We start from the raw sequence: 24,439 nt of genomic DNA, 5'->3' as shown, positions 1-24,439 counted from the left end.
TTAAGAGAGTCTGAGAGCAGGCATGCAGGCAGGGTGTGGGTGGGGGCAGAGAGAGAGAATCCCAAGCAAGTTCCATACTCGGAACCAAGCCCCACGTGGGGCTTGATCCCATGAATCATAAGATGATAACCTGAGCCAAAATCAAGAGTGGGATGCTTAGCCAACTGAGCCACCCAGGTGACCCTGTTTGTTGATTTCTGACATACATGTTGATAATAGGCTACACACATGTATATATATATATATATATATATATATATATGCAAAGTTTTCAACAGAAAAATAGAAACTTTTTTAAAAATAAAAATCTCAAATTGTTTTTCTAGTATTAACCGCTTGTTAAAATTCCATTATTGTCCTTTAGTTTGAATATTCCCCAAAATCACCCAGTTAATATTTCACTTTAACACATTGTTATTTACTACGTGCAAGGTATTTTTCTTTCGGTTTTACTATACGACGAATATACTGTCCCAACAAAGCATAAGTGACAAAGCCTGATGTATACAGAAAACACATGGCTCAGTGTAATCATAAAGGTAGACAAGATGCTTATAAGAGCCCAGAGGAGGTAAGGTTCAATTATGATTAGAAAGAAAAGGTAAAGTTTATGGAGCCCTTGAAATTTGAGTTTTGAAGGATGGGAGTAGAAGCATAAAGGCAGAAGGAAGTAGTCAACAAAGTAGTCAACAACAAGAAGCAAGCAAGTATGTGAAATGATGTGAAGTATGTTCATTCAATAAACATTCAGCATCATACTCTACTAAGTGCTACTGAAGGGGTGAGAAAGAGTTCCTGCCCTTATGATCAACAGTTCATGAAAATAATTACTAAAACATGTACTTAAAAGAGTCAGAATGAGGGGTGCCTGGTTGGCTTAGTCGTTAGGTGGCCGACTTCGGCTCAGGTCATGATCTCGCGGTCCGTGAGTTCGAGCCCCGCGTCAGGCTATGTGCTGACCGCTCAGAGCCTGGAGCCTGTTTCAGATTCTGTGTCTCCCTCTCTCTGACTCTCCCCTGTTCATGCTCTGTCTCTCCCTGTCTCAAAAATAAATAAAAGGTTAAAAAAAAAAAAAAGAATGAAATGGAAATAAAAAACAAGGTAGGAGAAAAGACTTAAGGAATGCGATGCTAAACAAGCAGGCACTTCAACTTTCTGGCGTTTAGTCTCATATGGAAAATAGAAAAGTACTAGTTATGGCTGGGTTAAGTTTCATATTTCTGCATTTTGTTCTCAAGGTACTGGAAAGCCATTGAGGTCTTTGAACGAAGAAATGACATGATCATCTTACTGCCTTCAGAAGAATAAAATAAAAGGGGAAAGAAAGGGGCGCCTGGGTGGCTCAGTCAGTTAAGTGTACCACTCTTGATTTTGGCTCAGGTCATGATCTCATGGTCATGAGATAGAGCCCTACTTTGGGCTCTGCACTAAGCATGAGCCTGTTTAAGATTCTCTTCCTCTCCCTCTGCCCCACCTCTGCTCACTTGTGTTCACACACGCTCTCTCTCTCTCTCAAAAATATAAATAAATAAATAAATAAATAAATAAATAAATAAATAAATAGGGAAGGACAGAAAGAAAAACTATTTTGGAAGCCTGGAAGTAAAAGCATGAGGGTCACTAGTAGAGGAGCTAAAAGGTATTCACATGATGATAAGTTGTGAAGTCAGTAGGAAAAAAGTGTACAATGAATTATCATCTGTTCCTTTGGGAATTAAAAAAATGAAGAAGAAAATAGGATGATGGAGTTTATATCTGAAGTGTACCCCCCTCTCCTGAGAGTAAATTTTAAGAGCCGTCTGCTTACTACACACTTCTACCTAGTGTCATGAGCTTAACACACACCCGCATGATATCTTCCTTCTGAATTCCCTGTTCTGGTGAACTGCACTGCTAAACACCTTGCCGTACAGATGAAATAACTGGTAGCCATCCTACGCTCCTCACTCTCCCCAGTTCTCTAAATCAACCTGCTCACTAGGTCTTAGAAATGAGTTATAAAAGTAACACTACTTATACAAATCTAATTTAAAAAAATCTGACAGTAACAGGCGTTGACAAGGATGTGGAAAAAACTGGAGCCTTCTTCATGTTGCTGGTGGGGATATAAAATGGTGCAACCACTTGGAAGTTTGGCTGTTTGATTGCTGATGGGTATAGGGTATCTTTTTTGGAGTGCTGGGAATGTTTTGGAATTAGTGCCAATTGCTGCATATTTTAGAATTTACTAAAAACCACTGGAGTCAACCCTTTAAAATAGTAAATTATATGGCAGGTGAATTATATGTCAATAAAAAATTAATATGCAAAAAGCTACCTCGACCAAGAGAAAGAACATATGTTTAGAAATAAAATCACAAGTGATAAAGATATTGGAGTTACCAGACATGGACTTTAAAATGACTATAATTAATATACTCAACAAAATATTAATGTTACCAGAATTTATTAGATAGATTCTAATAGATTCTAATAAAATCTATGAAAACTGTTTTATGGAAGTTCTACACCTGAAAAATATAACAACTGCAATTAAGAGCTCAATTGATAGGATTACCAGCAGATTGGATACTTTGAAGTGGAGATTGGTGAACTGAAAGATGTAAATAAACACCAAGGTGGAAGCAGGGAGGGGAAAAAGAAACAAAATGCAGAGGAGAGCATAGGCATCATACCTAATATTGTAAGAAGATCTAACATACAAATAATTTGAGCCTCAAAATGAGATAAGAGATGATGAGAAGAGGCTCTATTTAAAGAAAGAGTGATCGAGAATTTTCCAGTACTCATGAATATCAAGCCATAGATTAAAGGAGCACTACAAACACCAAGCAGAATAAATACAAAGAAAAATACACTTGAGGACATCATAGTACCTAACAAAACCAAAGGAAAAGAAAAAATATATATAAAAAAAGAAAAAAACACATTATATTCAAATAAGCAACAAATAAGACTGAGGACTAACTTCTCAACATAATGCCAGAAAATCATATAATATCTTGGAAATAAAACTTTTTTTTTTTTTTAACGTTTTTATTTATTTTTGAGACAGAGAGAGACAGAGCATGAACGGGGGAGGGGCAGAGAGAGAGGGAGACACAGAATCGGAAACAGGCTCCAGGCTCTGAGCCATCAGCCCAGAGCCCGACGCGGGGCTCGAACTCACGGACTGTGAGATCGTGACCTGGCTGAAGTCGGACGCTTAACCGACTGCGCCACCCAGGCGCCCCGGAAATAAAACTTTTAAAAGCAAAGTCAATATGTATGGTGACATACAGTAGCTACACTTGTGGTGAACATAGTATAACACGTAGAGATGTTGACTCCTATGTTATACACCCAAAACTAGTGTGACATTGTATGTCAGCTATACTCAAAAAAATAAAATTAAATTAAAAAATTTTAAAGGCAATGTAAAGACATTTCTGGATAAACAAAAACAAGAGAATTCACTGCCCATAGATTCAAACAAATACTGAAAGGAGTTCTTCAGGAAAAAGGGAAATGATTCCAGACTGAAAAACAAGTTTAAGAAGAAATGAAGAGCCACGGAAAGTGTAAATCTGAGGGCAAATCTAAATGAAGATGGGTTATAAGAAAATATAATAATGCCTCAAATCAGGACCTAAGTACGTTATCAGGGAAATGGTAGAAGTACTAATTTATAATGGATTCTAATAAAACAAGAATGCCTGTTGTAATATCTACAGTGAAAGAGGAGTATAGGGATACTTGGGTGGCTCAGTCAATTAAGCTGCAGACTCTTGATATTGGCTCAGGTCATAATCTCACGGTCATGAGATCGGGCTCTCCGCTGAGTGTAGAGTCTGCTTGAGATTCTCTCTTTCCCTCTCTCTCTCTTTCAAAGTAAATAAATAAACTTAAAAAAGAAAGAATATAGTATACATGGATAATATAATTGACAAAATGACCTAATTGACATATAGATAACAGTGCAACCAACAATGCCAGAAAACCTCCTTAAGGTATGCAGAGGGCATTTACCAAAACTTGCCATGTGCTTGCTTGTAAAGCAAGCCTCACCAAATTTCATCAGATTGAAATAATTTAGAGCAGTGCTGTGCAATAGAACTTTTTATGTTCTTGTCAGTATTGTTCACATTTTAAAATGTGGTTAATGTGCCTGATGAACTACATTTTATTTAATTCTAATTAATTTAAATAGCCACCTCTGGTTAGTGGCTACCACATTGGACAGCAAGACTTAACATATGTTTTCAGACAACAATGAAATTAGCTAGAAATCAGTAACACACACACATACACACTAAAAAAATTCCCAAGTGTTTGGAAATTAAGACCGTTCAAATCACATATGATGGGGCACCTGGGTGACTCAGTTGGTTAATTGTTCGATGACCTCGGCGGTTTGTGAGTTTGAGCTTCATGTCGGGAGCCCCACAGCAGGCTGGCAGTGCAAAGCCCGCCTGAGATTCCCTCTCTCTGCCTGTCCCCCACATGCATACACGCTCTCTCTCAAAATAAATAAATGAACTTTAAAAAATAAATAAATCACCTATGAATAAAAGAAGCAAGCATAATGGAAAATTTAAAGGTATTTTTCTCAAGACAAAAATAGAAATTATGGAATACAACTAAAGCCCTGATTAAAGAGAAATTTATTTTAAAAAATTAAAAGTAAAAAAAAATTGTAACATTCAGTGCATGTGTTAGGAAAGAAGGGGCTGCAGTTCAATGATTTAAATATACATTGCAAGAAATTAAAAAAGGAATAGCAAGTAAATCTGAAGAAAGAATGTAGAGAGAAGTTCATACACTGCTGTTCTGGGTTCCCATTGTAACTTAAAGGGAAATTTGCACCATGTCCAGAACGTTTGATGTCCTGCAAATGAGGGAACAGCGTCTTCTCAAATTCCTTGCAGCAGGAACCCGCTTAAGGGCAGCAACTTGACTTCTAAATGGAAAAGCACCTCTACAAAAGGAAAAGTGATGGCATCTTTATCATAAATCTGAAGAGAACCTAGGAGAAGCTTCTGCTGGCCTCTCATGTCATTGTTGCCACTGAAACGCAACTGATGTCAGTGTCATGGCCTCCGGGAATACTGGCCAGCGAGTTGTGCTGAAGTTTGCTGCTGTCGCTGGAGCCACCCCTGTAGCCGCGCACTGAAGAAAATGTTCTCAGACCCTTAGGCTGAGCAGACGGGCAGGGCTGCCTCTGCCAGCGAAACAGCAGCAGCAGCCAACTGCACATGGTCTTTATTTTATGTTCATCAGGTATAAACACCAAAGAAGCGTGGGAGGAAAACACAAAGAGCCTCCAGACATCTGGTGTTTACGTGAAAGCATGTAGGGAAGATGTGCAGTTCCAAGGACTGCTAGGCAATTACAATGGGTCTGTCTCCTAAGCGGCTCCTGGGAGATCGTGGGGCTCTCTTCTCATAGTGCTATCGCGTCCGACAGCCTTGAAACTGGAACATCGCTGACGTTTCAGCAATTACCCCATTCACTTTCCCAGGCCTTACAATACACTCTCCAGAAATAACTCCACACACCCCTAATGCTGGCCGCTTTTCTCCCGGAAACTTCACTAAACAGATGCAGGCAGCCTTGCGGGAGCCAGGACTTCTGGTGGTTGCTCATCCCAGGGCTGACTACCAGCCTCTCACAGAGGTGTCTTATGTTGGCCTGCCTACCACTGCTGTGTGTCAACACGAACTCATCTGCTCTACGTGGACATTGCCATCCCGGGCAGCGAGGAGGCTCACTCACTGGGTCTGGTGAGGTGGATGCTGGCCCACAGATGCTGGCCATGAAAAGGCCTGCTGAAAAGGCTATGACCACGAATGACTTTCAGGGTGAATGGACTGCTCCAGTTCCTGGAGTTACTGCTTCTCAACCTGAGCTCCCTGGCTGCTCGGAAGGTAGGCAGGTGCCTCTGTGCCTACTCAGCAGATCCCTACTGAAGACCGCAGCGTGCAGCCTGCCACTGAAGACTGGTCTGCAGCTCCCACTGCTCAGGCCACCGAATGGCTAGGAATGACCACTGAGTGGTTTTAAGCTGTTCTTCCACAGACTGTTAAACAGAAAAGGGAAATATGGTCGGCAGAAAATAAACGGTTTCTTTGAAAACAAAACAAGAGTGAAAGGAAAGAGGGGCGCTTGGGGGGCTCAGTCGGTTAAGCGTCCGACTTCGGCTCAGGTCATGATCTCACAGTCTGTGAGTTCGAGCCCCGCGTCGGGCTCTGTGCTGACAGCTCAGAGCCTGGAGCCTGCTTTGGATTCTGTGTCTCCCTCTCTCTGACCCTCCCCTGTTCATGCTCTGTCTCTCACTGTCTCAAAAATAAATAAAACGTTAAAAAAAATTAAAAAAAAAAGAGTGAAAGGAAAGAAATAGTAGATCGTGAATTAATGAAATAGAAAACAAATATTTCAGTTCAGTTTTTGAAAAGAATACAAGTGATAATCCCCCGGCAAAACTGGTCAAAAAAAAAAAAAAAAGTACCGTTTGTCAGTGTCAGTGTAAGGAATGCCAAAGTGAACATTACTATAGATCTACAGCCATTACAAATATAACATAAAGGATGCCATTAATGATTTTATCAAAAATTCTGAAATTTTATCCAAAATTAACACAAGAAGAAATATAAAATCTGGATAGTTCTGGGTCTATTAAGGAAATTATCTGTAATTTAAAATTTGTCCCATAAATACTCCAATCCAGATATCACAGTGGGGAATATTTCCAGACATTAAAGGAAGAAATAAACCAATCTTACACAAACTCTTCAGGTAATAGGAAAATATGGTACATTACCCAACTAATTTTATGGAAGCTGTGGATTATGCTCCTTACAGAGGAAGATTTTATTCCTGGAACAAGACCAGGAGGAGCCTGGCTTTCTCCAGGATTTTGACATATGCATCTTTCCACATCTTCCTAAGATATCCTCAGGCCCCTGATCACTCTAGCTTCAGGGAGCTACAGCTGAGCCTCCAGGGCATATTGAAAGGAATCTTCTTTCCAACGGTGGGGATCCAGTTCTATGACAGACTGAATCTATCTACAATATCATACAATGCATATTTATCACATTACACTTCTCTAGACAAAGTGTTATTTGTTTATAAGTGTGGTTTTTGGTTAGATATTTACATTGAATTTCATTTAGTCTGCTAACTCAATGATACAGGTAATTGCATGGGGCCAGTGAAATTCTCAGACCATCAGCTGGTCCAGAGGGCCCCATACGAAGTCCTATAGGAATGAGAACATTTCATGCCTATAAGCCATACTCTAGGGAAAAAAGTATCCATCTAAATTAGGGGCCAGCAAAGTACTACAAGAACGCCAGCCTGCCACCTGTTTTTGTAAAGTTTTAATGGAACCCAGCCATGCCTATTTGTTGTGTATTATCCATGGCTGCTTTTTGCTATAATGGCAGAGTTGCATAGTCGCAACAGAAACTGTAGGGCCCCAAAGCTGAAAATATTTATTATCTGGCCCTTTACAGAAAACATTTGCTGACCCCTGACCTAAATGAGAATTTACTTTCTTTTTAACATTTTTTGATTTTTTTTTTTTGGCTGATTATAAATGTGCTGCTAGCTTATTGTAAAAAGAAAAAAATGGTAATATGTAAAAGAATAAAGATAGAAGTCACTGTCTCTGGAAACCTATTTTGCAAACCTAGAATTTCAGTGTATGCCATTCTACATATATATGTACTTTTTTTCCAAAAATGATACCAATAATGATAAACTAAATATTGGGACATTTTAAACTAAATATGAACATTTTATATATCCATGAGCATAGATAGCTCTACATCATTTTAAATTATGACTATAATGAATATTTCTAATTGCTTTCTCAGTATCCCCTGCACCCTGCCCCTGCCTCAAGCTTTCTCAATAATAGCACCTACCCTGATTTTCCTTTAATAATTCTCCCTCCCCCTTTCTGGGCTATTAAATTTTCTTTAACTTTGACTTTTGACATAATTTCAAACTTCTAGAAAATTGCAAGAAGAGTACAAAGAATTCCTGTATACCCTTCACCCAGATTCCCCAAATGTCGACATTTTATTATAATTTCTTTATAATTCTCTATCTGCCTGTTTTGTTTATCCAGATATCTATCTATCTATCTATCTATCTATGTAGTTTTTTTCTGAATAGTTTAAGAGTAAGTGGCACATGCAGTTCCCCTTTGACATTTAAATAGGGCAAAAAGGAAGGGGATTTTGAGCTAAAGTGATAATCGTCTGACTTAATGATCAGCAGCACTTAAATGATCTGGCTGCTATGCTGAGAACACAGTAAAATACAGCAAGCAGGGAAGCAGCAAGGCCCTTGGCCTGAGCAATAGGAAGGACAAAATCGCCACTTTCTAAGATAAAGAAAACTATAAAAAGAACATGTTTGGGCACAAATTAAAGGTTTGATGTTAGGGCATGTTAGATTTAAGATGCCTAATTAGTCATTGTACCAAACCCAGTTTAAAAACTGCCTCCCATTTGCAGAGTGGGTGTTCTGCTCTGATACTGATAACCCTCTAAGATGGCCTGCACCTCCACCCCTGAGGCTGCAAGCCCACAAGACTGCAGGGACGGACTCCCACTCCTCCCGTGCTGTATTGTCTTAGAGCGTGGCTTCCTGGTGGTGGCTGCTGGAGAGGAGGAATTCATGGCCTTTGATAGAAACTGACCAGAGGGAGGGAGAGTCTGCAGAAAAGTCTTCTTCCTCCCCTACCCCATGGTGAGGTGCGATGAAGTGGTCTATAGCACTTGCGCTCTGAACACAGTGAGACTAAGCAAACAGCTGTTCTGAAGCTGTGGACAGCTCAGTAACACCCACTTGTATTCTCCTGCCCTTCATCACCTCCCGTTTACCCTCACTTATCCTTTCCTGGGATTGCATCACCCCAATAAAGTATTAACAATAAGGTTTTTTATCTTAGGCTCTGTTTTCTTAGGAACCAAGACTAAAGCAGGCATCAAAGTGGCTATTCCTAGGATACATAAGGCCGCAGTTCAGAGAAGAGGTCTAGGCCGAGATACAGATTTTGCAGTCATAGATGGTATTTAAAGAGATGAGATCACCTAGGAAGAGAATGTAGGTAGAAAAGAAAAGGGATTTGAACACTGAGTCCTCAGGCACTCCAACATATAAAAGTCTAGAGACCCATGAGGAAATAGCACCGTTGAGACTGAGAAGAAATGCCCCACGAAGCAGAGAAAACCCAGGCATGTTGTTCTTGACGCCAAATGAAAATGTCAATTATGCAAAATACTGCGGCTGATGGCTCGAGTAATAGAAGTCTAAGAAATGAGTATTGGAATCAGCAATGTGGAGGTTAGCAAACTTTACAAATATTTATGTGGATAAGAATTTGTATAACGGGGATACCTGCATGGTTCAGTCGGTTGAGTGTCACTCTTGATTTCGGCCCAGGTTGTGATTCCAGGGTGGTGGGATTGAGCACCCATTGGGGTTCTGCCCTGAGCATGAGGCCTAAGATTCTCTCTCTCTGCCTCTCTCCACCACTCGCTCGCTCTCTCAAAAAAAATTTTTTTTAATTATATACGGTAATGTCACACCTCTGATTCCTGATGTAATTTGTATTTTCTTTCTTTCCCCGTGCCCCTGCCCCCTCCATGAGTCTGGCTAGAAGTTTATTAATTTTATTAATCTTTTTTAAAAGTTAGCTTTTGGTTTAAAAAGAATATAGAGGGGCACCTGGGTGACTCAGTTGGTTAAGTGTCTGACTTTGGCTTAGGTCGTGATCTCAGTTTGTGGGTTTGAGCCCCACATCAGGCTCCTCACTGACAGTGAAAAGCCTGTTTGGGATTCTCTCACTCTCTCTCTCTCTCTGCCCCACCTTGATTCTTTGCATTCTTTCTCAAAATAAATAAACTTAAAAAAAAATATATATATATATATATATGTTTTTTTCTCATTTTTCTATTTTATTGACTTGTAATCTAATCTTTGCTATTTCTTCTCTTTTCTTTGGGTTTTATTTGTTCTTATTTTGGTTTCTTAAGATTTAGGTTGAGGAAACTGAATTGACTTATTTTTCTAATGTGTTTTATAGCTATAAATTTCCCTGTAAGAACTGCATCCCATAGATTATTTTTTCAAATATTTCTCTATCCCTCCTCTCTCTCACCTTTGAGGACTCAAATTACAATTACACATATCAGGGCACTTGAAGTTGTACCACAGCATGTTGATGTGCTATTCATTTTTTCTCAGTTTTTTTTTTTTTTTTCCTGTTTTTCATTTTGGGTAGTTTCTATTGCTATGTCTTATATACTATACTTTTTTCCTTGCTTTCTTGTTTTATCCAGTTAAACCCATCTGTGCATTTTTTTTTTTTTTAATCTCAGACATCGTAGTTTTTGTCTCTAAGAAGCTTAGTTTGGTTGCTTTTTTAGAACTTGCATGTCTCGATGTGTCTCCACTAGCTTCTTGATCATATGGAATAGTTATAATTGTCTTAATGTGCTGGTGTACTAATTCTTTGTCATTTCTGGGCTGATTTGATTGATTTTTCTTCTTGTGGGTTGTATTTCCCTGCCCCTTTGCAGGATTTATAATTTTCGATTGGATGCCAGACATTATGCATTGTGCCTTGGTGGGTGCTGGATATTTTTTATGTATTGTTTTGTTCTGGAATGTATTTAAATTACTTGGATACAGTTTTATCCTCTCAGATCTTGTTGTTAAGTGTCTTGTAGGGAGTATGAGTGTAGGATTCATTTTTGTCCACTAAGGAAGCAGGACCCTTCCTACTGCTTGAACCCAGTTTCTCAGCCTCAGCACTACTGATATTTAGCTCTGGGTAATTTATTGTTATGCATTATAGAATGTTTAGCAGCATCTCTAACCTCTACCTACTAGATGCCAGTAGAAACCATCTTCTCTGGTTGTAACAAACAAAAATGTCTCCACATGTTGCCAAATGTCAGGTGGGGTGGGATGGGAGGTGCAAAATTGCCCTTGAGCACACTACACTGACGCCTGTGATTGTTAGGTTTTCTACTCAGGTACCCTTTGTGAGTTCCACTGATTTTTCCCTCTAATCCTTTTGGATGGTTCTTCCCCACCTCAGGTAGTTTCCCTACACACACATGTGCTCATCAGTATTCAACTTGAGAAGATTTCCAGTGTTCTGTCTGGTTTTCTCCTATCTGGTACATTGCCCTGCCAAAAGCTAGCCACCTTGGCCTCCCAGGACGCCTTGCTCCATCTTCTCAACTTAGGGAGCCTGCCTGGCTCGGCTTGAGTTCTCCTTCCCCATGCTGTGGCCTAAAAACTCTCTCCAGGTAGTAAACTGAGACAACCCAAGTTTGCTTCATTTGTTTCCCATCTCTCAGGGATCCCCTCTCTCCCAGCCTTTGCAGTATAGATTTTGCAGCATTTGTTCAGGCAGGTTAGATCTGGGATCTTGGCCTAACAGATTTTGTGTGTTTGTGATTTAAAAACAAAACAAAGCATAATAGTCAGAAAAATCCAGGAGAGGAAAATCAAGAATGCAAGATGAAGATTGTTGGGAACATGCCTTGAGTAAGTGTGAGAGGACAGCTTAGATCCAGTGGAAGATTCAGGCAGAAGCACAGAGGATCCAAAGTTAAGAGGAAAGAAGGCATTAACAAACCAAATTATAGACACTTTACTCTTTTCTAATTTGTTCTTCCTGTTGCAAATATTGGTGTAATAGGTATAGATGGGGACAGGTATAGAGAGATCATTTATATAGGTATATAGAGAACATCAAAATGTTAATAGGACTGTGGACTCATGGGTGACTTTTGGGGTGATTTTTATTTCTAACCACCAGAAAAAAAACATTTTTAAGAATTTAAAAAAACAGGTAACTGGACACGTTGTTCTATTCTCAGGACCTTTGCCCCAAAATGGTTTCCCATCTTTCAAAGTCAAAGTCCCAGTCCTACCAATAGCTAACCAGGTCTTCCAGGATGTGGCCCCACTCTCCACCCTTACCCCATTTATTCCCTGGCTTCCTCACCTACTTGACCTCATTATTCGGCTTCAGTGACTCCACCCACTTGCCGTTTCTTGAACAAATCAGGGACTGCTCCCACATGAAGTTCTTTACACTTGCTATTCCCATGTGTGGAACATCTGTCCTCCAGAATCTCTTGGCTTTTTGTATCATTCCTATCTCTCCTCGAATTTTTCTTTTCCAATTTATTTTCTCCATACTACTCATCACATGACATACAACATGGGTTTTTTTTTTTTTCCCCTACTGCCATGTGTAGTTTCCACACATAGAAGCAATGGATATAAATTCTAACAACTAAGTTTTGGCCATTAGCAACTTCAAATCCCCAAGCCTGGCAATAAAATAAGGGCCCGAGAGAATGATGTTCGGGGGTGGCAGGGGATGATGGTCATAGGGAGGGGCTTCAAGAGTCTCGTACAAGGGATGCTTGAGGGGAATGCCCCAAAAGCAATGGGTGGAGGTGGGTACAGCATGGACTCGGCAGTGTAGTCCCCAGTCTGAGTCCCAGGTTAATAAATCTGTACAAAGGATGGAAAATAAATGCCAAAGACACAACTGTGTGAAAAGCTTTTCATCCACAAACATTCCCAACACCAATGTTTAGATACTGTTGGAATGTAAAATGTTATGTGTGGTATAGAGAGAGTGGAGTAACAAATGGCAGAAGTTGACAAAGGCCAAGTCATGGAAGGCCATGCTAATTTTATTAACCTATATAATGCATAAAGTGTTAAGTCTAGAATTTAGAATTACAAAGCTTTTCTACAAATCAATAAGAAAATACAAATAACCTATATTAATCAGGACAGAAACCCAATTCAGTTATTTTAAACAAGAAAGGGACTTTATTGGCTCACAAAACTTTAAAGTTCGGAGGTAGGGCAGGCTTTAGGCACAGCTGGATCTAGGGCCTCCAGAAAAATGACATCGGAACTTAGTTCTCATTCCTTTCTGCTAGCCTCTGAATTTCTCCTCAGACTCTCTCCACATGGTGTAAATTCAGGCTTACGGTCCTTAGTTCGTGGGATCCCTGTAGAGCCTTCTTTCCAAGAGTTCCAGCAGAAGTTCTGTTGAGAGCTCGCTTTAGCCTGGCTTGAGTTACATGCCCATTCTTTAATCACTGTGGCTAAGAAGCTGAAGGACTCAGGAAGGCCAGACCTGGTCATGTACTCATCTCAGCCACAGGGAATGGGTTCCCCACAATAAATAAGGATTCTGTTACCAGAGGATGGGGAAAGAGATGCTGAACAACAACAACAAAAGACCCAACAACATATATCCACACATAACCCAATAGAAAAGCTGTAATAGGTAAAGGATATGAACAAACAGTCCATGATAAAAATGGCCAATAAACTATGAAAATAACCTCATCCTCACCATTAATCAGGGAAATACAAAATGATTTTTTCTTCTTTTGCCCATCAGATAAAAAAAATTATTAAGTGTAGGTAAGGCTATGTGGGGAAATGAGCACTTTCCATACATTTGGTGAAAATAAAAAGTTATGAAGACCTTTGGAAAGGCTAAGATGGGTCTATCAGGAAGCACATCCTTTGACCCAATAATCCACCTCATACAACTCCGTCCGAAAGAAATTCACACACATGCACAAAAATGTATGAAGAAGATGTTTACTTTGGCAGTGTAATAGCAAGAGACAAAATAAGGGAATAGTTAAATAACGGGATTTTCATAGTACTGGATCCTATTCAAATCAACCATTAAAGAAATTTAAAGACCTAAGGATTTGTTTCTGACACACCTGCCCCCCCGCAAAAAAAAAAAAAAAAAGGCAAGCTGCAGAAAAATCATATACATGATCTTATTTATGTAAAAATAGCATTTATATGTGTATGTATACTCATATGGAAATGTATGGAAAGGGAACTAGATGGAGGTATATGAAACTAGACAGTGGAATGAGACTGGAAGCACTGGAAAAAAAGGGTCTCTCTTTGCTCTTCTAGTTGTGTATCATTTAAGTTTTATAAAATGAGATGGTAGTCATTTATTAATTAAAAAAGAAAAATGGGCAAAGGCAGTTCACAATGGGAAATGCAAATGGCCAATAAACATAAAAAGATGCTCCCCCTTATTAACAAAAAGAAAAATTCTGCCCACCAGAATGCTAAAAGTATTTAAGGATTCGGGGTGGGTGGAAGTGTAGGCAAACAGGCACTCAGTTGATGGAGTTGTAAATTGGTACCATCTTTTTGGTGATATTTCCCAAAATGTTAAACGTGCACATTCTCTGACCCAAGAAATCTATTTCTATCTATTTATCCTACAGAAATATCCACACAGGCAGCAAAATACATGGGTAAGAATGTTAATAACTATGCCTTTAGCCATAATTAAAAAATTGGAAAGAACTTATTTTCCATCAGGAAGGGGTTGGTTAAACAAATTCCAGTATATTCATGCAGAGGAACGGTATGTAGCCATAAAAAAGCAGGTCTACATCCTAGTGGGAGGGGAGGCAAGTTTCAGTGCAGTACGTGTAAGATGGGGATAGGCACCTACCTCATACGGCTGCTGTGAGGGCTAAGAGTTAATCCGTGGTAAAGCGCTTCCAACAGTGCCCGCACACAGCAACCACAAGTGTCAACTATCAACACGTTTGCTTAAATATGCTTAAATATGCCTAAGTCCGGAAGAATAGCAAACCAAGTAATTATTCGTTCTGAGTAGACTGTGAAAAGGAATGTCCTTTTTCATTTAACATTTCTGTACTGTAGAAAATGCAAATGAATATGTTTATTAATAAGCTTCCAAATTTGTTAACCATAAAAAAGCAGATTTATCAATCAAGGTTTAACAGCCATCACTCACTACACTGTGAAAAAATATATATTCCTGTAAGTTCACAGAACTACATTTGAGTTTTAACTCTAATTGGCCACATGCAAGTCACACAATCTATGAATCTCCCTTTCCTTGACTACAAATCTAAGTGAGAGAGGCATAGCGACTGACCCAACGCCTGGAGTGCAGATTCTTTTCACACAACCCTCCCTTCAATTCACATCAACGTGATAAACATACTGTTCAACGATCGAGTGAATACCAACTGGGTGTGGATGTGGGGAGTCTAACCTCCAAGAAAACCAGCAGGAAATTCAGCAATAATGAGCAAATGCTCAGTAGCCATTGGGCAGTTATCAGCGGCCTGCGTGCCGTTAACAATGACTGCTCTTTTAAGAACCAAACAGATGGCGCTGCTTGGCGACTGCCAGGTCACTTCATCAGAGGCTGGCCAGCCCCCAGAATTGCTAACCAGGATTATCTGTGTGGGTATACATTAATATCCGAAATAATAAATCACTGAATAGCCATCTTAAATCAAGCTGTCTAGTGGGGACGTGGACTAACAGAAGATGACGAGTACACAGACTGCTGCTTCCTTTTCCCTTACACCCTAATCCAGTCTTTTGGGGTCCAGCCCACTTTCCCCACAGAGCCTTGCCTTCGCCTCAGAATCCTTTCTAAACAACACACAGGGATCAGAGCTGGCAAGACAAACTTGTATTTGCCAAGTCTAACACTGCTTTTTCTAAGCTCTGACGTTATACCAAACATCTTTGGCATTTATGACAAATGTACCACAGGGAAGTTTCTTTATATATGCAAAAGAGGTAAGATCTAAAAAACAGGGTGAAATTCTAGCCATTGAGAGGATGCTCCCTTCTTACCTACTCTGATACAAGAATTCTGTCATCTCAGCAGAAGTATTAAAAATATGCCACCTCAAAACCTACTTGGAAAGAAGCCAGTTATAAATAAATAAATCAACTCAAGATCATTTTATCTTAGAGCGGAGGAGTTTATAGCTTTATTGGACATTGACTTGTTTCCTCTCAGCCACAAAGAGAAAAAGACCCAAACAAAAGTCCCTACATTTTCTTGTATAACTTAAAATACATTATATCATTACTACATATTTATACTTCAATAAATCTTAATCTATAAAGCACATTTCTTATAATTAATTGTTATCAGAAAATCTATAAACAAGCTCCATTCTGCCTCACTCTTCCACCAGCTGGCCTTGCATTTATTACTATGCTTTTTAACAGGCTCATGCAAATCTCACCTTCCATTTTTTAAATTTGATCCAAGCACCAGATGTAACCAAAATCTCTGGAACTATGAAATCTTTTTATTCAGATGGGTCATTTTCCACACAATTAATGCCCACTATAAAAAAGCCTTTTCTCATATTCTATATTTTAACTTCCAGAGTTTTCCACTAAACAGTAAAACCACAGTACTTGGGATTCTCAGCCAAGGAGTATATAAGCCTACTACTACAATGTATTACTTTTATACATTTTTTAAAATGTGTTAAGACTTAAAATTAAAAAAAAATAGTTCAATCAATTCTGATAGTTAATAAACTAGTTGTTAATAACCTATTATTTTTTAAATAGAACAATCCATTCAACTTAACATGTAAGTACAACCTCAATGCTACTAGAGATTGATTAGTTTTTTTAAAAGACCCACAAACCTCCAAACCATGATGGAGTATCTTGGACTCACCTCTGATTGCTGGAGAGCTGGCCAGCTCTCTGAGCTGAGTCTTCCTTTCCCCCAAAGACAACACCCTGGTAGGAGGACTATGGCTCCGGGAATCTCAGAGGTGACCTCCCCCAGGACTGCTCCGATGGAGGGAAACAGCTCACTCACATGAAACAGCTTTAGACCAAACCCCCGATGATTTACAGTGGAAGAAACATCTACCTACCCATGGTAGGGTTACAGTATCTAGCACAGTGCCTCGTCGGTAGAAAATGTTTAATAATAAATGCATGGCTGCTCTGTTAGCCTGCTGTGCAACCCTTTTGTACCAAAGGAATAAAACAGCCAACCTGATACTTGTTGCCCACCTGTCATGGACATTTCTGTCCTTCACCAAAAGAAAGGCAAAATAAATTAGATCTTCAAGTCTCTTTTGTTTTCTAAAAGCCAAGACAGACCATTACCCTTCTGTTTACATTTGCCCTTCAACACTGCTGTTCACTACAAATTCCTCCCTAGTGTTAAGATTTCTACTCTTGTAGTTTACAACTGCTTATTGTTCACTGTCCACTTTCTACCGATAACACAGAACATTCTCATTAGCAGGATGCCTTCAAATTACAGACAAGGTAAGTGTGTTTTGAGTTTTCCTGCAGGCAGATAATTAAATGGAGATAAATTCTTGATATACTTCAATTCCTGGATCATGATATTTGTTTTATCTTCCCCAATCTAGGTGTCCCATTCACTTTTGATGTTTTATCACCATCACTTCTCATCTGAGTTTTAAGGCTCATTTTACTTTGAGGCTTTTGGTCATCCTTTATCTTCTATTTTCTGAATGCATATCCAAGTTAGGTAAAAGGAAGCAGAAGGGTACGTTTTTAAAAAAGGATTTAGGTTTTCAGATTTTATAACTCCTACGTTGCCTTTTAATGTAGAAGGGAATGTATCCTTGCAAAGACATTTCAATGATCAACACAGAAACAATGTCTGTCTAAAAAAGAAACTTTTAAGGGACAAAGAATCAGGTAGTTCATTATTTGGAAAAATAATAAGAATATAAACATCACATGGAAGATTTAGGCATTAACACCTGAATTAAGTTTAAAATTTCAGTTTCTAGGCAGGTATGATACCATTTCTTTCACGGTAAAATAAAATAATGGTGGGTGAAGATTTTCTACATTTCCCAGTGGATTTTCTAACCGTCTATATAGGGAAATAAAACTATTATGTATCATTTCATGTTTTTAATTTTGTCTTCATTTCTGAAGAAAAAGACCTGAGTGCTGATTTTTTTTTGTAATTTCTTAAACTTTCACAACATTCAGAAGTTTTTCTGCATTGTGTCTTCGCTGATGTCTAAAAAGATTTGAGCTCTGACTGTAAGATTTCCCACACTGAACGCATTCATAAGGTTTCTCCCCAGTATGGATTCTCTGATGATTAATCAGCCCAGAATTCTGGCTAAAGGCTTTTCCACATTCAAGACATTTGTAGGGTTTCTCTCCAGTATGGACTCTCTGGTGCTGCACGAGGATAGAACTTCTGCTGAACGCTTTCCCACATTCAACACATCCGTAGGGTTTCTCCCCGCTGTGGATTCTTTGATGGAGAATGAGGGCCGAGCCCTGACTGAAGTGTTTTCCACATTCATCACATATATGTTGTTTCTTTCGAGAGGGGTTTCTTTTTCTTTCAAATCTGCCCTTGGGGAAACAGGCTTCTCCATACTTAAAAATCTGAGGAACACCTATATTGAGAGTGCCCGGAACTTCGTGAGATTCTACCGCTGAAGGAATCTCCTGCTTTGGAGCTAGAGCTCCATTTTCAGTCCTACCATCATCATCTGAAATAGAGACAAAATGTAAATATCACTCATTTCCTATTCTGGGAGGGAAGAGACCTGAAGAAAACTTTAGTAAATGTGAACTAAAAGTAAAGAGCTTGCATTCATCTATAAACAGCAACCTGAAAACCAGTGTTAAGGTTGACTACTCCAAAAAAGGAAATTAAATGACTGATTCTGAGGCTAAGGGGGTAATGGCATGCTCCCATAACGAAGAACTAAAATGTTATATCTGAATAAAAGCAGGACCATAAGCAAGTGTGCTTTACAACACTCGTCAGAAAACAAAGGGCAGAAAGATGTGGCAGATTCTATATGATTGTTAGACAAAGTGCTGCAGCTAGGTCTGGATGAAATTTCATAAGAAATATAAAAATTGCCCGTTGGGAAATCCTTGTAATATTCTTTTGCTTTGAGAAAAGGAGAAATTACACCAAATCATGATGGTGTAAATAATAAGTGATCTGTCAAAAAGTGACTATTTCTGAAATGAGCAAGATAAGGCAGGTCACGGCCAACACTACACTAAGAGCAGAACCCAGAAGATGTCGTAATAAGAGACTGAGGGTAATAGGAGCTGAGGGTATTCTGTTAACTCAGGACATGACACTTACATTTAACAGGCCCTTGGTAAATGAAAGTTTTCCTGTAAAATACCCTACTTGGTATTTGCCATGGTACTTAGTTAGGTGAGTTATTATTTTTAAGCCTCAGTTAGATAAGTCTAGTGAAACAAAAGCCTGAATTAATTACCAACATGAGGTACTATCACCCACCCGCAGGACACAGTATATTTAAAGACTGTCCTGAAACTTCCAGCCTGTAAGAGTACAAACAGTTACTACAGGGTGAGCAGCAACAATTAGAAAATAAACAGTGAGCAAGTCTATAATAAATGATGAAGAAAGGGATAAAGTCAAGAGAGAAGACTAACAGAAAGACTGAAGGGTTGCAAGGGGTCAGGGAGGCCTGGAGACATGAACAACGGAGAAGCAAGTGTTAAAGTTATGTGGGGACAAATGGCACAGAAATAAGTTCCCAAGCGTCATAAAGACTAGACTGCTGAAATGAAGCTATTTACAAGCGAGGGAAAATTATTCTAAAATTCAGGCAGGGGAGAAATTTTCTACCCAAGAAAATGCCACCTCCAATGACCAAGGATAGTGGTTCTCAAATTTCATTCCAGACACAATGTCCCATGAAACATGTAAAACTAACGGTTTTCAGCAGACGTCAGCCCCACCCCATCAGTTCTGGTTCACGAGCACTGGGATCTCGCTCTCCCTCTTCCTCTCCTCTCTCTCCCTCTCGAGAGTCCCCTCAGATGGGAAGAAAACCTGATGAGACTCCATCTGTGGCACATACCAGCGTTACCTACAACTACCTCAAGGAAAGATTCCCAAAGCAATCTCAAAAACAAATATGAAAAAAATCCAGCAGTTTTAGGAATATACTAGGTTGTATCAAAGTATACTAAGTATGTGGTGTCAACTGCCAATATACTGCAAAGACTAGTTTTAAGCGATTTATTGTAAATCTGAGCTCTTTATTTAATTCTTCTATACTTAAAGCATATTTTAGCTATGGAGCCTACTTTTGCATAAATACTTAGAAAAGGTGAAGAGTTTTACCCAAAATACATTTCTACAAAAGATGCTTCTTAGAAAAAAAAGACTCTAGGCAGGATGTTAGAGAAAAAAAAAATGGCTAAAAATTTAGAAAAGACTTCAGTGGTGGCTACAAAAAGAATAGGTAGATGTGAAGAGGCTTCATCTAAGCTTATTATACCAATAGGATTAGGCAGGAGATTGAAAGGATGTGAAACAGATGGCAAGTAAACAATACTGAAACAGAGGGACCTCATCTACAGGTGGATGCTGGCTCAACATAAGGCAAATGCCAATCTGAAATGGGGAGATCTTCAAGAAAGAGGTAAAAGGGAAGAAAAGGATGATGACGTTAATGTCTAAGATTAAAAGACCTGAGGGTCCACAAATCAATTGTTGACTGTGTATACACAGTCTGTCTATGTGTACAAAATTAGGTTAAGGTGATTATTCCCTATCCCCTTTTGTCCAAAGAGTTCTGGACAAAAGGCCCACACTCTCTTTCACCCTCTAGCCCACTTGAAGTTTTGGTCCTCACCACAGTGCCTTAAGGAATGGAGCTCCCAGGATGCCCACTTGAGCTGGTTCTCCACAGCATCCAGCTCAGAATTTGGTAATCCCTGAGCTTCTTCTTGAGATACTATCTCCTCTACTAGAACTTCCCGTTTTCGCCGACGGAGAGAAACCTGGAAAAAATAAAGTCTGGCTCAGCTGAGAAGGAATCTGATGAGATTCAGAATTAAAAACACGTAAGAGAACCCATACAAAACATATAGTGCGGTGGTCTATATGACAAAGCATAGCCAGGGGGAGCAGTGCAGGGGCGGGAGGAATACACATAATTCTAACTTGGTTGAGTGGAATGAACTCAGCAGCCCTGCCTACTGCTATGCCAGTGCTTCTGCCCCAGGAGAGTGACACAAGCAGACTCACCGGCTGTCCAGGGTCATCTAGCTCACTCTCTAAATCCTCCAGCACTGTCACTGCCTCCTCTCCGTTCTCCGGATGATGCTCTCGAACCCAGGTCTGCAGTTCCTTGGGCAGGATGGCAACAAACTGCTCCAGCACTACCAGCTCCAAGATTTGTTCTTTTGTGTGTGTCTCTGGCCTGAGCCATAGACGGCAAAGTTCTCGAAGCTGGCTCACAGCTTCACGGGGCCCAGGTGAATCCTGGTATCCAAACTGCCTGAATCGCTGTCTGAAAACCTCTGGATCAGGAAGATGGTTCCAGGGGATGCTCGATCCCTCTTCACCATCAGGATCCTCCTCCAACTTCACTCTCAGTATTTTTTCCTCTTCATCTGGAGTTGGGATTATAAGTATTGAATCTTCTTCCACGGACTGTGCAGACATCCTGATTTATAATACTTCAAGAAAAGTCAATCAAGGCAGGATACAGGCCTCAGGGAAATACCGCTTTCTTCACAGGCTCTCCTAAGGCACAAGGAAAAAAAAATACGTCAACTACCAAATATCCTAAGAATCTGAACATGTGCTGATAAAGGAAGTAAAAGATATTTGTTTTTCTTACCAGATTAAAAATTCCAATCAATAACCTACACCAGAAGTTGGCAAACTACAGCTCACAGCCAAACGTGGCTTGTTGCCTATTTTTGTACAATGTTTGTACTAAGAATAGTTTTCACATTTTTACATGGTTGAAAAAACCACAAGAATACTTCATGACACGTGAAAATAATACAAAATTAAAATGTTTGCGTCCATAAATAATTCTATGTATTTGCTGACGGTTCACACTACAATGATAGAGTTGAACAGTTTCAACAAACACTACATAGTCTGAAAAACCTAATATTTACTACCTGGCCCTTTAGAAAAAGTTTGCCAAGCTGTGACCCACTAAATCAACAAACCTTATTTCGTTAATCAAAAGAATCCAAGTAAGAACCAGTCCAACTCAATGTTTTCTAAATGCATTTGACCCTGGAACACATTCTTTGCAACTCAGGACACCCGTAGGTCAACTCAAAAGCAGGGACTGCTTTTCTGTTATCTGCTTAAAATTTTCTTAACAAAATATTTTTTAATGGTTAGGTTAAGAGTTCAGAAATATTTTTTAAGAACGCCCTGAACTCAAAATATATGTGAAAAAATATCCACTTGCTCAGTAACAGATCAATACTGAAAAAACCAACCACTAGATGCCACGCAATGCAAATATTCAGCCACTCACCACCCCCAGAACTACATTTAAATCTGTAATGACCGGCATTAATCACAGCAAACTCAGTGAATAAAAGGTACTTTCATAACATCTTAACTTCTTGCAGTGGCCCAGAGTCATCATCGCTCACTGGATGACTCACTGTTTCCCCAGCTTCTACCTTCAGGGAAATCTTGTGCTATTTCTGATCCTTTCCTTGTATTTGCACAGTCATGCCCATGCCATTGTTTACAACACATACTAGGAATGAACCACGCAGCTACTCAATGTATCTACTGAGGGCCAGAATCTGAAAACCAATGGTTTCAAAAAACTTCTTGTAACCCTCACAAGTCTAGTTATCACAAAAGACCTTATCACAGACAAGTAATGCAGACAGGTTTAATTAAGTACCCTGGAGTGTGGCGGCCTTCTAAATAGGGTTTAGCCAACAGATGAGTTGGTTCCTATTCCAGGATCCTACCTTATCAAAGTCTCAATCATTCTATAGAAAAGAAATGTATCTTCCTTTTACGTTCTCTTATTGCAGCCGGCCCTTGGGCCGTGAAGGAGGTACAAGGTGGGCAGGCCCGCGATCCCTAGTGTTTGGGCGGGGAGCCGAGTCCCAGGTGATCTCCTCGCCTCACTCCGGCAGAGTTCCGCTGCCAACCCCGCCCCGACGTCTCCTAGCCCCTCTTCGCCGCACTAGCAACGGCGGATTTCGGATGACGGAAGGCCACACTGCCCCAACGTCGGGGCCTCGGCGGATTTCGGATGACCGAAGGCCACACTGCCCCAACAACGTCGGGGCCACGGTACTTCCGCCCGCGTCCGGCGGAACTACAAGCCCCGACAGCCCCCGCGCAAGGCCCGCCCCCTCCCACCTCCGCCCAAAATGAGTCCCAGAACCCTCCGCGAGACGCCAGGCCTCGAAATAGAACAAAACCGGCCGAGGGGGGAGGGGGGAAAGGCGAGGGTCGCGGAGGACACAGGGGATGGAAGACTCTCCGATGGTACTGAAAGCCCAATCTGGCTTTCCATCTACCTCTACCAACCCCCCAACTGCTGTATACGGAGACAGCGGCCTGTCCGCGCCTCCCGGCAAGCCGAGGAAGATCCCGCCAGGCTTCTTTTCTGTCTCCTACCAAAAGGACTGCAGCCCCTTAGCCCAGCGTCCCCCTCACGCCCTTCCCCCCATTCTCTCGCAAACCTCCGACTCGGGATCCGCAGCAGCTTCGCTGTCCAAAGCAGACGCAGAAACGCCGCTCACAAGCCGTTTCCCAGAAGCCCCCGGCACGGACTGCTTCCGGTCTGCGGGTCCCAGGAGGCGGGGAGAGGCGAAGCCCCGCGTTGCCATGGAGATGGGCTCCGGGCGGGGGAGGGGCGGTGCGACGACAATGACCGCTTTGAGACTGCGCTTGGCCTGGCGCCTCTCCTCGGATAGCCCAGAGTTCTGTGTTCCGTTTAAGAGACAAGGAAAAGAAAGGGAGAATTCTGCCATTAAGATAGTCTTTACGGATTCATAACCCCTGTCACAGGAGTTATTATCTCATGTGATCCTCGCAGTAGCCCTCTGAAAGGAGTAATAAAGGCTAGTATTTATGAATGCTTACTACGTTGTACCAGCCACATATATTGTCATTTTCACAACAACTGTATCATGGTAGGAACTTTTATTATCCCCATCTCACAGCTGAAATAGATAATTGAGGCACAACTAAGTAACTTTCTACAGCTCATAACTAGTAAGGGGGAAACAAGATTTGGCTCCCACTACATGTTACACTACTTTATTTTGACAAAATTATCAGGGAAACGAGAGGAGACTCTTAATGAAGTTTTGGCAGTGATCTCAGTGAATTTGCAGAATTCATGGTCCTCTTCTGACTTCGGGCTTGACATTTTATACCACAAAATAGCTGCTGAAGGTATCATTTAGAAAGTAAATCAGGGGTACCTGGGTGGCTCAGTCAGTTAAGTGTCCGACTTAGGCTCAGATCATGATCCCTCGGTATGTGAGTTCCAGCCCTGCATCGGGGTCTGTGCTGACAGCTCAGAGCCTGGAGCCTGCTTCGCATTCTGCATCTCATTGTCTCTCTGCCCTTCCCCCACTTGTGCTCTGTCTCTCTCTGTCTCTCGAAAATAAATAAATGTTAAAAAAAAAAAAAAGTAAACCAGCCCACTTCATTTCTCTATTTCAAGACCTTCAATGGATCCCCACTGTCTTAAGTATGACATAAAAACTCCTTACATTGGCCTGCAAGGCCCCTGTG

The 24,439-nt window shown here is 40.5% G+C and overlaps 1 protein-coding gene across 2 annotated transcripts; it reads right to left on the bottom strand.

Annotated features, from left to right (window-relative positions):
- Window positions 1-12,841: 12,841 nt before the first annotated feature.
- On the bottom strand, window positions 12,842-23,481 carry ZNF24 (zinc finger protein 24). 2 transcript variants are annotated; one of them, XM_047086915.1, is made up of 4 exons: window positions 23,377-23,481; window positions 20,936-21,436; window positions 20,541-20,688; window positions 12,842-18,395 (listed from the first exon to the last, which is right to left on the bottom strand). In XM_047086915.1, the coding sequence occupies exons 2-4, from the start codon at window positions 21,353-21,355 to the stop codon at window positions 17,857-17,859; spliced, it is 1,107 nt and encodes a 368-aa protein (XP_046942871.1). In that variant the 5' UTR covers window positions 21,356-21,436; window positions 23,377-23,481; the 3' UTR covers window positions 12,842-17,856. The 2 variants fall into 2 exon arrangements, with proteins under 2 accessions (XP_046942871.1, XP_046942870.1); XM_047086914.1 differs by lacking the exon at window positions 23,377-23,481 and adding an exon at window positions 22,651-22,970.
- Between the last annotated feature and the right edge of the window lie 958 nt (window positions 23,482-24,439).

This window comes from Lynx rufus, unplaced genomic scaffold (genome assembly GCF_022079265.1).
Source record: "Lynx rufus isolate CCGP_SWC_20201006 ecotype Redwood Valley unplaced genomic scaffold, mLynRuf1.p SCAF_22, whole genome shotgun sequence".
Classification (NCBI taxonomy): domain Eukaryota; kingdom Metazoa; phylum Chordata; class Mammalia; order Carnivora; family Felidae; genus Lynx; species Lynx rufus.
This window is presented reverse-complemented; position numbering and strand designations above follow the sequence as displayed.